The 15,265-nt window shown below is 50.3% G+C and overlaps 1 protein-coding gene across 43 annotated transcripts in view; it reads left to right on the top strand.

The window, feature by feature from the left end:
- The window catches only part of ANK2 (ankyrin 2), a 376,998-nt gene that overhangs the window by 318,126 nt on the left and 43,607 nt on the right, over positions 1-15,265 (top strand). For 23 of the 43 annotated variants that reach the window (XM_080676469.1, XM_080676460.1, XM_080676485.1 and 20 more), the window contains 7 exons: positions 3,927-4,151; positions 5,785-5,883; positions 6,781-6,935; positions 7,733-7,944; positions 8,221-8,425; positions 10,017-10,113; positions 14,953-15,181. In XM_080676469.1, the coding sequence (XP_080532595.1) occupies positions 3,927-4,151; positions 5,785-5,883; positions 6,781-6,935; positions 7,733-7,944; positions 8,221-8,425; positions 10,017-10,113; positions 14,953-15,181 (1,222 nt within the window). The remainder of the gene's footprint in view (positions 1-3,926; positions 4,152-5,784; positions 5,884-6,780; positions 6,936-7,732; positions 7,945-8,220; positions 8,426-10,016; positions 10,114-14,952; positions 15,182-15,265) is intronic. The other 20 variants (XM_080676468.1, XM_080676471.1, XM_080676464.1 and 17 more) reach the window with 1 other exon arrangement.

Genomic DNA, 15,265 nt, shown 5'->3' with positions numbered 1-15,265 from the left:
AGTTGCCACATCTGTTCTCACCAGAATCAGGTCGAATTGACAGGCCTCCTGCTGGGTGTGCCTGGCTCACTGAAGCACCCTGATGACTTTTTCTTCCTATTTTCACCCAATGACTAACTGAATGCTGCACCTTCCTCCCCACCCCGCCCTCGTGGTCCTGGGTGCATTGAAAGGGAACCGAAGCCTTGGTGACTTTGGGGTGGAGGTGTGTTCATCAGCAGGCAGAGCCCTGTTTTCTGTCCGAAGCATGTATCTGTTTAGCTAATCAAGTCGCCTATTTGTAGGCAAGTCATCTGCATAATAATGGTGGGTTGCTTTTGCTTTCCTCCCTTTTAAATTGTGATAACACTATCTCACAATTTAGAAAAAATCTCAGTAAGAATTTCTAATTTGCATGATTGCTGAATTTCATCTAAAGTAAGATATGCAATTTAAGCCGAGTGTCACGTGATTTCTTTTGTCTGTAGAGTCTTAAAGTCGATGCTCAGTGCAATATGCGCACATTTTCTGCAAAACCGCTCGTTTACTGGGTTAACCACGGTGCAAGCATGATGCCTATTTCCCAGAGTGACAGCAGTTTATCTTCCAAGTAGGAATTCTTCCGGAGCACCTGAAATAGGGCCTTTCAGGGGTATCCTACCTGGTTACCAGTAACCAGCACACACAAGTAACACAGGAGACCCACTGTGGCTTGTTTGGTGAAAGTCTCATTTTATGGGTGAGGAAACTGAAACCTAAAGACAGGAGTGACTTGCCTGGGGTCCCAGCAGTACGTCCCGGCCAGGACAGATCAGTGGTGGCTCTGAGAGCGACACAGAGGCAGGGGTGCCTGCTCTGTGACATTGTTTTACATTTTATTTAAACAGTGGCGTTCATAAACTAGTAGAAACGGCATTGTCATACTAACTGTTTCAGCCAAGTTCCGGGTTCACTGTGGGTATTCAGAAAATGTCAGTTCCTCCATTTGTTTCTTGGTGTTGTACTGTACTGTAAATTTAAAGACACTCTGACTATATAACATGTGGGCGTAGGGTAAGGGAGGTGGTGGCACCAGCATTCAGGCCTCCATGTCTCTGCCCACGCGACTCAGTCCGCACTCCCCTGTCGGGCAGCTGCGAGCCCCTGGTTCACAGATGGGACTCTCGCACACCAGCCCTGCACATATTCAGCTGTGCTTGCACTGCGCACCAAGCACCGCCAGTCCTTCGCGGCACTATCTCGCCCAGGTTTCACCTCCTGAAGATAGGAGGAATGTATACTTACTTTATCAAGTCTAGTACCATCACCGCACGGCCATACCTACATCCTTTCCCTCTTCCTGCGGCACAAAAAGTACACTCTCTTCCAACCCGCTCTGTGGTTGAAAGTGTTTTACACAGCACAGCATCCACTCATTCGACTCCCAATCCAAGTAGGGACACCTTTTGATAATGTGACATTTTTAAGGAAAATGCTTACCCAATGTTCTGTCATGAACTGTTGGGACTAAGTGATTAGCATGCTGACTTTTATCTGAAACACTTTCCATCACTACCTAATAGAACTTGAACTACTGTCTCACTTAGTCCCTCTCACTTTAAAGACTGCTTTTTGTTTACAAGTCTACACTAGGCTTTGTTATTAGCTATTCATCCTGTCATCACATTACTCGAGATGGGTTTTTGCTCTCCTACAAGCTGAAATGCCTGCGTGTAGTTGCTTGAAGGAGTTCTGACTGGATTGGTTGTCCAGAGACCAAAGAGTTAAACAACTACCTTTGCCATCTTCTCTGGTTGTTAGACATAACTGCGGACAACGTCTCACAACTTGCTCTTCGCACTGCCCCACTCATTCACTTGTTCAGCAGTTACCTGTCACCTCTACACACTGTGCCGGGACTGGGCACCCAGGCCGCTGCCACCATGGCCCTTGGTGGCTCCTTCCCCGTTACCAGGGAAGTCAGCGAAACCTCTGGGGACATCAGGCGCAGTCGTCACAGCTCTGCTGTCTGTGTCCTCAGTTGCCAGCGGGTGGCTGGCCCTCAGTGGGAGGGTGACACGTGGCAGGAGAGGAACATGGAGCTGGAAACTGGAGCAAAGGAGAACAAGAGGGTTTCACAGGAGTAGCCGATGACACAGAGACAGCTATCGGATATACTGAGACCTGGTTCCAGTCAGGAATGTGGCCCTTCATCCCTTGGGTAGAGAGTCCCCAGTAGGGGACGCTCCGTATGGTCCAAGATGCACATGAGTGGAGGCTGGAGCCATCCCGATGGACAGGTCCAAACACAGTATGTGCCTGAGCGGACATTGCCCGAGGGCCTCCGACAGGTGCAGACAGTGCGGAATCCTGCAGGGGCAGGCTCGTGGGCCGCAGGGGTTCCTTGGGGGTCTGAGCCCCGTCTCCCTCAGTGGTGACAGTAATCAAAAGATGAGTAAACTAGGGAACGTCAGAAACAGTGTAGTGAGTGTGCAGCAGTGCTGGTTGGAACTTTAGCTTTTCTCGGGGTTCATAAATGTCAACATAAATGTAGAACAATAAAAAGCACAGAATAGAAAGGAAACCTTGAGATTCATCAGTGTTAACTAGCTCTTCCATTCTTTTGAGCAACAGTACATTTTTAAAAACAGAAAACATTTTTTGAGAATTTATACTTAAATTTATACTTAGTGGTAAGAAAAGCAGCTGACCTTTTCTCACTTGCATTTTGATCAAGATCAGAAACATCCACATTCGGTCCTGCACTGTGGATTGTTCTCCCAGGCTGGCTGGCGCTGGGTCTGGGCTGGCCATGCTTGGGGCACGGCTGTGGCCTTGCTGTCCCTGCACGCCTGCTGACAGGCCCTGGGCTGCCCGTCCCTTCTGTGCTGACTCCAACGGGACTTCTATTTAGCCACGTGCGTGACGAGCTCCGTGTCTGCTGTGAGGAGGGTGCTAAGCTCTTTTTCTCCACTCGTCTAACAGCAGATGCACTGTGTTTCTGTCCCACCATTTCTTGGATTGACTGTGTCCCAGTGTTTGGGTTGCAGTCATGGACTCGGTGCCGGTGTGGGGGTCTGGCATGGTGTGCTGGCTGAGCCTAATTCACTGGGGGCTGCTTTCCTCTTTCTGTTTTGGTATGAGAGCCTTGCAGATGCAATGGAAATGCTGGTCAGGTTGCCTCATTTCTGCCTCTTGACCAAGCGAGTCCCCACTGCATGCACCCACCCCTTCCGAAAGAAGCCCTTCCAGTTAGACCAGCCCTTTCCTTGGCACACAGACACGTGGACCAGATTGTCCATAAACCTCGAGCTTGGCAGAAACAGAGCAAAAGGAATAGGGATGCCTCTACGTTTCTAAATTACTAGCTGTGGTTTTCCACATTCAGTTTACTGTAATTTTGGGACATTCACAATGCCCAGACACCCTTCCTCGGCAGGGCCCGCCCATCCACATGGAGCTGATGCCTGTGCCCCAGTGAATTCTGGGAGAGGCGGGGCCTCTTAAGTCATAGATTATATTAAAACAAGCTGGACACGATGTAACTTTGAAAAGTCCAGTGGAATTAACTTGACAACTGCTCCGTCCCACCCTGACTTCACTGTGGGTTTTCAGGACATGCAGGAGGAAGTTCTGTGACAAAGGGGGACCTTCAGAGTCTTCATTTAATTCCATGCCACTCTCTGTGTCAATTGGATATATTTTAAATTTATAATCCACACACTGTCAACAAAAGGTAGCAGAAATTGTCTTAGGTTACAGATAAAAACAGTACAAAAATTAAAACAACACAGAAATCAAGGCATTGGTATAAAGTGAGATAACATTTAAGGACCAGTTTTCCCCCACCATGCATATAAATACCAGATATTTGAGAACCAAGCATTTTGGACAGAAATTAACTGGCCAGGACTTGTGCACCTGCCTCCAGCCTTGCAAACGTGTCTAACCTCTGCTTCCCTTTTCAGCTTCCTGGTCAGCTTCATGGTGGACGCCCGCGGGGGCGCCATGCGCGGCTGCAGACACCACGGGCTCCGCATCATCATCCCGCCAAGGAAGTGCACGGCCCCCACACGGGTCACCTGCCGCCTGGTGAAACGCCACCGCCTGGCAACCATGCCCCCAATGGTGGAGGGAGAAGGCCTGGCCAGCCGCCTGATCGAAGTCGGACCCTCTGGCGCCCAGTTCCTGGGGTAAGGGTCTCCGCTAAGCCTCCCACTTAGTCACCCCTGCGCTAGCGTCTCACCTGGCGCCACTGGGATGGATGCACAAAGGTATGTCCAATGCTTTCAATGAAGATTGGCCCTTGTGACATTTTTTAAAATCTATTTTTATTGATTTCAGAGAGGAAGGGAGAGGGAGAGAGAGAGATGGAAACATCAATGATGAGAGAGAATCATTGATCGCCTGCCTCCAGCATGCCCCACACTGGGGATCAAGCCCACAACTGGGACATGTACCCTGACTGGGAATCGAACTGTGACCTCCTGGTTTATAGGTCGACGCTCAACCACTGAGCCACACCGGCTGGGCTCCTGTGACATTTAAGTAGCACTGATGCTGCATTCCTCCCCCACGCCTCTTCCTTTATGAGCATCCGTGAGCTCAGCAGTCAGCTTACTCTTACTCTTTCTCTTTGGATGTGATTACAGCTGCTAGACTCCCAGTGTGAATCATTTTTTCAGCCAATGGTAGGTATTATTTTTCCCTCTGAGACTGAAGTGGCAGAGTCCTAAGAAAAACTCCTCCTCTATTCCAAACATGAACTTGAGGTCCCGAGTCCTGAGAACCCTCTGCACTTGGGAAGAAGTGTTGCCAGTAGTCAGTGTGTGATTTGCCTTCTCTGCTCCCAACTGCTAACCTTGAGGCTTACACTCACACTGGCAGCCTGTTTGGTCACAGTTTTCCTTAAGATGGTGAAGTCCGGGCTCACTGCTGCCAGCCTCATTTTAGCAATTTTGAGCAGAAATTAGCATTTCTTCTTTCTTCTGTGTGTTTGAGCGGCTGCTATTGTATTGAGTGGTATTTCAACAAGCCAAGAAATGCGTGGCTTCTGCTGAAAACCGACCAAAGGATAAGGTTGTGGAGGGGGACAAGTTTCAAAATGTTTTGAAACAAATCAATTGTTTTTAAGTCTCCTCATAGCAAGTCTTTGTGCTCGAAAGTGGGGCCCACATCCTGTTGCCCAGGAGCTTCTGTTCTGCTAGCATCACACTGGGAGAGCTGCTCGAGCTAGAACTAGGAATCAGTCTAAAGCCTCATAACTTGGAGGAAGCTGTTCACAGGTTGCTCCAAACTGCGTTCACGCCGGAGGGGGCGTGCCCATATTCCTGGTTCCAGAAGCCTCCTCCCTCATCCCTCAGGCAGACCTGAGACACAGGAGGAGCCTGTGGGGCTCTGAGTGGGGCACGTCCGCGACCCCTTCCCCTCCTGTCCAGGCCCCCCTCCCTCCCTCATGCTCAGGCCGCCTGGGCTTTGTAACAGTCTCCACATCTGTGCAGGAATATCCATGGAAACATCAGCCTCTCTGCAGAGTCCGAGTTTTCATTATATTTCCAGCAGCCTGGGCAGCATATTTTTCCTTCCACGGCTCGCGCCCTGGCAGGACCTCACCAGGGATAGGCCATCCCCATGTGCTGTCCCCATGTGCCACCCCCGTGCCTCCATTGGGCACGCTGGGCGTCAGCGCCTCACTCCCTGTGGCCAATGGAGGGGACAGAACCAAAGCAGACCTCCCGGTGGATGAGCGGGCGGTGCTGGGGCGTGGACGCCACACCTGAAGCTTACCTGTGTTCTCTCTTTCACTGCTGCTTTGGATGTGCTCAGTAAACTCCACCTGCCAGCGGCTCCCCCCCCACTTAATGAGGGAGAAAGCTTGGTCAGCCGCATCCTTCAGCTGGGGCCTCCTGGAACCAAGTTCCTTGGGTAGGAGCGACTTAAAACCAATCGATGGCTGCTGGCCCCATTCTCCTCTTCCTGCAATATGATTTCTCTTTTTGTCATTGTGCCCATGACATGTCCCTCTCTATGATTTATACTCTGTACGAACTCTCTCTAGTGGACCATTTCTGACCCTGTGGTGTGTGACTTTTGTTTCGAGTGATGTTTTGTACCTTTCCCCTTAAAGTGCTGTGACCTTCCTTTTCGTTTAAAGCATGAGATCTGCCTAGTCGTACTCTGTGCTGGCTGCGGTGTTGTGATGGGAAATTTGGAGTCTGTCTCAAAGCAACCTGGACCGGAGACCCAGAGCCTCCACGACTCTTGAGAGTGGCTGTGCCCTGGAAGCGAGGGCTGTGCATGCTCGGACCTGAGCCCAATAGGCATCACACACACCGTTGGGGGGCTCAGCGAGGGCCACCGTGTGCAATGCCTACTGCACCCTCGAATGGGGGAGCCTCGGCAGACCCCACATGCATGTCTCCGTAGTTTCCACGCAGTCAGCTTCTCTTGACATCTCATTTAGACACATCAGTTCACACAGCACCAAGCCATCCCCCTCCTAAGCCATTGTCACGTCGCACCTCGTTGAGTACGTCCTAGGCAGTTGGTGCACGTCATAGATATGCATGTCCGTTTCTTTACATTTCTCTGAGGAGAAGTTCCAGAATGCCACGTGCACTCACAAGGAAACACCAGGGCTCCAGGTAGCAGTGTGTCCCCGGGATGGGAGCCCTGAGGTGGAGTGCTACTGTGCAGCCAGCCGTTAGCCAGTGTCTCTGTCCCCAGAGAGTGAGGAATCCAGGTCACTTTGCAACAGACAGTCGGGAAGCGTGTGGTGTGTGGCTGGTTGCCGCCCACACTGCTTGCTCTGCTTGCTGCCAGGCCCGTCATCGTGGAGATCCCGCACTTTGCTGCCCTGCGAGGGAAGGAGAGGGAGCTGGTGGTGCTACGCAGCGAGAACGGGGACAGCTGGAAGGAGCACTGCTGTGAGCACACGGAGGACGAGCTCAACGAGATCCTCAATGGCATGGACGAGGGTGCGTGGGGGCACTTCTTCCTGAGGACCCAGGGCTGCATGTGTGCACACGTGTGTGCGCATGTGTGCGCGTGCGCGTGCATGCATGTCTGCGTGTGTGTGTGCACGTGGTGCACAAGTGTCTGTGTGTGATTCTGGCCCAGCAGGTACCAGTGTGTTCCAGTGATGATGAGTCGACGTACAGTGCATTTGCCTGGTCTCCTGTTGTTAGGAAAATAAAATCCCAATCCCAGTGACCCTGTTAGTCTAGGTTTTCTCCTTTAAGCTAGTCTGGTTTTCCTGTCCTGCCCCATGTGTGTGCACTAAGTTTGTGAAAAGCCTGTGACCCCATCTGCTGATGGTGGGGGACATGTTGGGCAAGTTCCTGGTTTCAGGGGAATTCAAACCCTGGATTCACGATCATCCATTATGGCCCCTTTCTATACTCACAGTGACTTCTCAGACACAGTCCCTCCGGGAGTGACCCCGCACACCATCCTGGCAGGACAGATTTCCTTCCCGTACACTTCCTGGGAAATAAAAAGCACATTTCTTCTTACAACATAGAAACTGGGTCTTGAGCTAACTTTGACGCTGGCAAAGGAGAGGCCTGCGGGACCCATCTCCTCTGCAGCTGGTGAAAGTGGAATAAACCAGGGATAGAGCAGGTGGTTTGTTATAGCCCCGCCCTACCCACCCTGAGACCCTACAGGCCCCGCAGGGGGACCCAGTGCTGCCAGAGGAGAGGGGCACGCTGCTCTGGTGGAAGTACTGCCCTGAGGAGGCACTGACCTTGACCATGTGTGCTGTCATCCACAGTGCTGGACAGCGCTGAGGACCTGGACCGTAAGCGCATCTGCCGCATCGTCACGCGTGACTTCCCGCAGTACTTCGCTGTGGTATCCCGCGTCAAGCAGGACAGCCACCTGATCGGGCCTGAGGGCGGCGTGCTGAGCAGCACAGTGGTCCCGCAGGTGCAGGCAGTGTTCCCCGAGGGTGCGCTGACCAAGCGGATCCGTGTGGGACTGCAGGTGCGATGCTATGTGCATGCGTGGCCAGGGGCACCTTGCGGGGAGGGAGGACTGGCTGTGGGAATGGGGTGGGCCCATGCAGACATGGTCACATCGCACTGGAGAGCAGGGGCTGCCACAGCACATAGCAGGTCTCTTACTGGAGGGCTGAGTAACTGCTACCTCAGTCCTATGCTGGAAGCCACTATGCTGATCAATGGGACAAAAAGTAACGCTTTCAAAGATATTTGATGTGAAGCACAGTGGTCTATTGACTGTGTGCTTTTCTTGGAAAAGGCGCAGCCTGTGCATGGCGAGCTGGTTAAGAAGATCCTTGGGAATAAAGCGACCTTCAGCCCGATCGTCACCTTGGAGCCCAGACGAAGGAAGTTCCACAAGCCGATCACCATGACCATCCCCATCCCCAAAGCCGCCAGCGATGTCATGCTGAATGGTTTTGGGGGAGATGCTCCAACCTTGAGACTTCTGTGCAGCATAACAGGTGAGGCGCCCTCGATGATGTGAGTAGAAAGCTCTGGAAGGAGAAACCTATATGGTTGTAAATGTTAAGCGACTTTGTCATAAGGTGCCTGCAGGGGCCTGTGTTGATTCAGGAGGAGCATCCTAAGTAGGGAACGGAAGGTGGCAGGAGATGAGCCGACCTGCTGATAAAGCCGCATGGCCCTGAGAAATGCTCACGTGTCGTCACTCTGTCACGCGGCCCTGTGACCACACTTAGCCCCATTCCACTGAAAAGGAAACCAGGCTCTGAGATTCTATGACTTGCCCGAGATTATACCACAGGCTTGTGCAGAGCTGGGGTTCCAACCTAAGCCCACACACCTGTCAGCCTTCACCAAAGACATCGTACATCATCCTGCACCATTGCACCCAGCAGGTCAGATCTGTCCTCTGTCTAGGAGTCGGTTCTGTCATCACTGGCCTGTTGAACAGCCTTGAGAAAACAGAGAAAAGGTTTTTCAAGACTCACTGAACATGGTCTTTTCCATTGGAAGTTGTGATAATGTTCAGACAACTATCAACCTCCAGAAAGACACTCCCAGCTACTGGTTGTCTTGGCCCCATAATACATAGTGGGAGGTAAAAATCCACACGCATCATTGGGCTGGAAATGTTTCTCTTTCTCAGCACCATGAGCTCCTGGTGCTCAGCAGTGCCGCCCTGTTCTCAGGAGTCAGTTGCTGCTCGCCCACGGGTGTGAGGAGGTTCTCACTTCTCCTTCGCAGTTGTGTTCTCCCTTATTTTGCTCTCTCTCCAATTCTCCCTCCTTATTAATGCTTTTCCTATATGCACCATGGCAAGCCATTGCGATTACCCCATACACTTAATAAATGCAAAATGCAAAATATGTGGACTAGCAGGAACCCAGGGGATCATGCTTCAGTCATGACCTCATTCCCGTCCCACATTCCTGGGTGAGTTTCCCACAGTTTTTAGTCCACGTGCATACAGTTAGCCCTTTGTCACTTGAGACGTAGTGCGTGGAGGTGAAACAGGTAAGATATAACGTGCAAGCATGCCCTGCCCTGGCCAGGGGTCAAGCGAGTGACCACGTGGCTGAGTTACCGTCTGCCTGATTAGGCCTTCCTCGGGCCTTCATCCACCTGTCCACCGCCTGCAGCGTTCATTAAGCTCTTAATGTTTTCCAAGTATTTTTTTACAACCTTCCATTGCAAATTGAGAGAAAATTTTATCTTAAGAAAATAATTGCATAAAGTATGAAGTTCAGGAGCAAAAGACTACCTGGATTTTTCATTATTTTAACAAAACCTTCAGCTCCATGGTCAGTTAAAGGATCTTTTAAAGTCATCAACCCTATACAATTCAAATTGATCTTTAGGGCCTACCAATTACAATAACAGGCTCAGAAAGTCCGGTAGAGGATAGAACCCCTAAACATTTGAAGCAGTGACTCCAATAACCTTTAAGCTCATTCCTGGGAGGTGCTGTCAGCGGCTGCTTCTCTGTGTTGCCTTTCAGCTTCCGCAGGCAAGCACAGGGAACCACAGACTCGCTTGACAATCCAGAGTCTGAAGTGTTGCCTAATTTTTTCAACAATCCTATTGTTTCAGGTGGGACCACTCCTGCACAGTGGGAAGACATCACAGGAACCACGCCATTAACATTTGTCAATGAGTGTGTTTCCTTCACCACCAACGTGTCTGCCAGGTACGTCCAGCCCTCAGACCAACCCAAGGCCATACTGGCCTCACCCCCTAGGGATTTTGCTTTGTTTTCTTTTGTTTCTATGTTCTTCAAAAGTTAATTTTTCTGGTTGGTTTTAAATACAATCTGTATTAACTTTTGCATTTTAAACTGGACCTGCTTGCCAGCAAATTGAATAGTGATGATACAGTACAAAGTTCAACCAGTCGGGTTAAAATCTAAGGACAGCAAGTGATTGGCTGCTTTGACTGTGGGACCTTGCCTCCCGTAGCTGCCACCACCAATTGTTCCAGTCCCAGAGGCCTTAGGGAAGATAGATTTCCTGCTGATCAGCACATCCCGAACTGCTTCCCAACAGAATATCAAAGAGTCCGAGTGCACATGCATGTGCAGATGGGTTCGAGGTTTAGGTGACTCTAGGAGGCCTGACACATGCATGTATGTGCCTCACATCCTCACAGCACTGACGCTGTCCAGTCTTATTTCATGTGCTCACTAACTCCTTTTATCATTAGCTCCCGTGTGTGACCTGTAAGGGAATGCTGGGCGCTTTCCCATGCATTTGATTTCATCACTACAATGACTTGGTACTGTGTCCATTTTATAGATGGGAAAACTGAGCCTGAGAGGGTTAGAGCTTAAACTCCTGTCCAAGGGACAGAGGAGAAGGGCACACATGGGCAGCAGCTGGGGTGCTGGCCCAGCTGTAGCTCCAGAGATGACAAATGCTGAGGAGAGGGTTACCAGGGGCCCTGCCGGGTGCGGGGTGTGCACGTCGGGGCAGAGAGGGCGCCTGAGGGGAGGTGCCTCCTGAGACATGCAGGAGCCTGACAGGCAGGAGAGAGGCAAGAGAGAGGACCATGGACAAGACAAAGCAGGGTGGGGGCGAGCAGCAGACATCTGAGGTTGGAGGTCAGACCAGAGCTGCAACGTGGATGACGGCAGTGCTGAGGGAGGCCTGCTTGGGAGGCCAGGCAGCTCCTGTGTTCCCCATTTCACCCCCAGACAACGGAGGGAGCAGTGAGCACACCGTAAGTGAGTTCAGAGCAAAGAGGAAAGTGATACCAAGCATCCACCAGGCGCCAGTGGCCGAGCTGAACCCTGAGAACATTACACTAAAGGAAGTAGCCGGATATTCGCGCATGCAAGGTCCCCAGAATAGGCGAGTTCACGGAGACAGAGGGGAAATTAGCAGTCAGGGTTTGTGGGTACCTTGTTCTGTTTGGAATGATGGAAAGTTGCAGAAATGGTCAGTGGTGATGGCAGCCCAGGGTAAATGTACATCATGCCAATGCCATGTACACTTAGATGTGGCTAGCATGGTGAGTTTTATGTTACATATATCTCATCAAAAGCTAATAAAAAGGAGAGAGATGGATGAGGGACAGGAAGGAATCGGTGACTAGGGAAAGGTAACCTCTGGCATGGAAAGATGGCGAGAAGGAGTCGAGGGAAGGAGGCAGTAATAGGTGGAGTGAGGTTTCAGGGCAACAGGATATGGATAATGCTTTGCATCTGGCGGCCTCAGCTTTCTCAACAGAATGGTCCCTCCTCAGGCAGGGGCGGGGAGGGGGCGGCTTGGGAAGGTACGGGGGCGGGGGGCGGTCGGGGAATGCTGAGCAGGCTCAGCAACCTCAGTGCCCTGAGCAGTGACACTGAGGGGGCGTGGCCAGGCCGTATCACAGGCCCCATGAGGCCACCAGCCATGAAAGAACCACAGAGCAGTGACTTTCTCTGGGAGCCACGCTTAACAATGCCCTCGAGTTCTACCTTGAAAGCAGATTTCCAGATGGTTGGATTGATCCACCTCGGTGACGGAGAGGGTTTTGGAAAAGAGTAAGGAGATGAGGCAACGCTGGGTAGATTTTATTGAGAAGAGTTTCAGTAAATGAGAGGAAGATTGGGGGAGTCAAGGGGAATGGGGGCTCCCCCATGAGGACCCATTGCGATGGCCCCAGGCTCCCTCCATGGATGGTGCTGGGACTCGGGGGCAGATTTCAGAAGCTGGACCCTGGGAAGTGTTCCCAAGAAAGGAAATCACAAATATGGGTCCGGTGGTTGGTGGTGCACACCTGGTCCTCAGTGCCCTCCTGCCTCGCTCCGCCCTCCTGCTCGCTCTGCCCGCCTGTCTCTCATAGTCTCCCACCTCCCTCTGTTTCTAGGAATCACTTAATGACTTTGATCATATTGAAGGAACTGAGGTTTTTTTTCAACTGGTGTCCATTAATTCAATTTTTTTCAAAGATTTTTAAAAAACTGTTTTAATTGATTTCAGAGAGGAAGGGAGAGAGAGAGAGAGAGAGAGAGAGAGAGAATCATCTATGATGAGAGAATCATTGATCGGCTGCCTCCTGCACGCTCCACACCAGGGATCGAGCCCCAAAACCCCGGGCATGTGCTCTGACCAGGAATTGAATTGTGACCTCCTGGTTCACAGGTTGACGCTAAGCCACTGAGCCATACCGGCTGGGCTGGTATCCATTAGTTTTATTTTATTATTTTTTTAAGTAAATCTTTATTGTTCAGATTATTACAGGTGTTCCTCTTTTTTCCCCCCATAGCTCCCCTCCACCTGATTCCCCACCCCACCCCATGCCCTTACTCCCCGCTACTGTCTTCATCCATAGGTGTAAGATTTTTGTCCGATCTCTTCCCGCACCCCTCACACCCCCTTCCCCCTGAGAATTGTCAGTCCACTCCCTTTCTATGTCCCTGATTCTATATTCACCAGTCCATACTGTTCATCAGATTTTTTATTCACTTGATTTTTAGATTCACTTGTTGGTAGGTATGTATTTGATGTCATTTTGTTGTTCATAATTTTTATCTTTACCTTTTTCTTCTTCTTCCTCTTCTTAAAGAATACCCTTCAGCATTTCATGTAATCCTGGTTTGGTGGTGATGAACTCCTTTAGCTTTTTCTTGTCTGTGAAGCTCTTTATCTGACCTTCAACTCTGAATGATAGCTTTGCTGGGTAGAGTAATCTTGGTTGTAGGTTCTTGCTGTTCATCACTTTGAATATTTCTTGCCACTCCCTTCTGGCCTGCATAGTTTCTGTTGAGAAATCAGCTGACAGTCGTATGGGTACTCCCTTGTAGGTAACTAACCTTTTTTTCTTGCTGCTTTCAAGATTCTCTCTTTGTCTTTTGCCCTTGGTATTTTAATTATGATGTGTCTTGGTGTGGTCCTCTTTGGATTCCTCTTGTATGGGGTTCTGTGTGCTTCCTGAACTTGTAAGTCTATTTCTTTCACCAGGTAGGGAAAGTGTTCTGTCATTATTTCTTCTAATAGGTTTTCAATATTTTGCTCTCTCTCTTCTTCTGGCACCCCAAAAATTCGGATGTTGGTACACTTAAAGTTGTCCCAGAGGCTCCTTACACTATCTTCATATTTTTGGATTCTTTTTTCTTTTTGTTTTTCTGGTTGGGTGTTTTTTGTTTCCTCATATTTCAGATCTTTGGTTTGATTCTTGGGGTACGTTGATATACAGTTGAGTTTCTGTATATTTTTTTTATTTTAGACAGTGTATGCTTAATTTCTGACTGGTCCTTTTCCATTTTTTTTGGCATTCTCATTAAGATCCTTTAAAGGTCTCACTAAGTTCCTCAGAGGTTTTTAGAAGATTCTTGAGTAACCTTATAAATGTGGTTCTGAACTCTATGTCGTCCAGTAGTTTGCTTTCCTCCATTTCTTTCATTCATGACATGTTTCTTTGTCTCCGCATTTTGGCTGCTTCCCTGTGTTGATGGAGTGGCTTTGTGTGGTAGGTGACCTATAGGGGCCAGTAGCTCAGCCTCCCCAATCACCTGAGGTGGACGCTCTTAGTATACCCCTTTGTGGGCTGAGTGCAAAGTCTTGGTGTAGTTAAGCCTTGATTGCTGTTGGTACACTGGGAGGAATTGACCTCCAGGCCAATTGGCTGTGAGGACCCGCTGTGTCTATAATGGAAGAACTGCTGCGCTGGAGACACGCTTATGGTGCAGGCCTTGTTTCAGTGGGGCTTTGGTGCTCACTGAGTCTGCCTCTTGAATGTGTCACTTATGGATGTGAGGAGTTGAAATCTGGTGTCTCACACTAACCACTAGATACACTGGCTTCTGGATCTCCAATGGGGTGCAGGTCAGCTACTGTCTGAGGTCACCCAGGAGGAGCTACAGCGAGAACTACAGTTTTCTCCTCTTTGCTTGGGGTTTGGAGGTTTTGGAGCTGTCTTGACCTGGGCTGCAAGTTTGTTAGGTTAAGCTGCAATAAGGCAGGCCATTCATGTGCTAAAGCCGCTGCTTGGAGCTTGGGTGGGTTTGTAGGTTGTGCGGGCGGGGTCTCAGGGCATCACTAGGCTAGGGCATGGCAAACAGCGATGGCTGCCAGTTAGCCGGCTCTGCGTCTCTGACCGCGTCCCCACATCCCGCACCCCAGCACAGTAAACATTCCTGCGCGCAGCTCTGCAAACAAGCTACCCTCACTTTCCAACCCGATGGCAGACAGTCCAGCTTCTCCCCGTAGGAGTTTGGGTCCCCTGCGTGTCCCCAGAAACTGGATTTCAGAGTAATTGGGGGCTTGTCTCCCTTCGGGTTGAAAAAAGCAACGCCTGCCACCAGCCCGGATCGTGTGCCTCCATACCTCAGCTTTTCAACGCTTGTGCACGTCTCAATGCTCTTTTCTCTTTCCTTCTAGTTGTAGAACTTCCACTCAGCCAGCTTTCCCGTGGTTCTGGGTGATAGACGTTTTGTCTTTTAGTTGTAGTTTTGAAATTGTTGTGTGCGGCAGCAGTTTAGGTGTTTACCTACACCGCCATCTTGGTGTCCATTAGTTTTACATGCCTGACTTAAAATCCTTTGCAGGTTCTGGCTGATCGATTGTCGGCAAATCCAGGAATCCGTCACTTTCGCCTCCCAAGTGTACAGGGAGATCATCTGCGTCCCATACATGGCCAAGTTCGTGGTGTTCGCCAAGTCGCACGACCCCATCGAGGCGCGGCTGCGGTGCTTCTGCATGACTGACGACAAGGTGGACAAGACGCTGGAGCAGCAGGAGCACTTTGCGGAGGTGGCCCGCAGCCGGGACGTGGAGGTGCGGGTTCCGAAGCAACGCATGGACACGTCGTCTATGCCTTTCTTCAAAGATTATATGTAAAATAGTGGTTAATAAATAGAA

Source organism: Plecotus auritus, assembly GCF_963455305.1.
Source record: "Plecotus auritus genome assembly, chromosome: 6".
Lineage (NCBI taxonomy): Eukaryota > Metazoa > Chordata > Mammalia > Chiroptera > Vespertilionidae > Plecotus > Plecotus auritus.
This window is presented reverse-complemented; position numbering and strand designations above follow the sequence as displayed.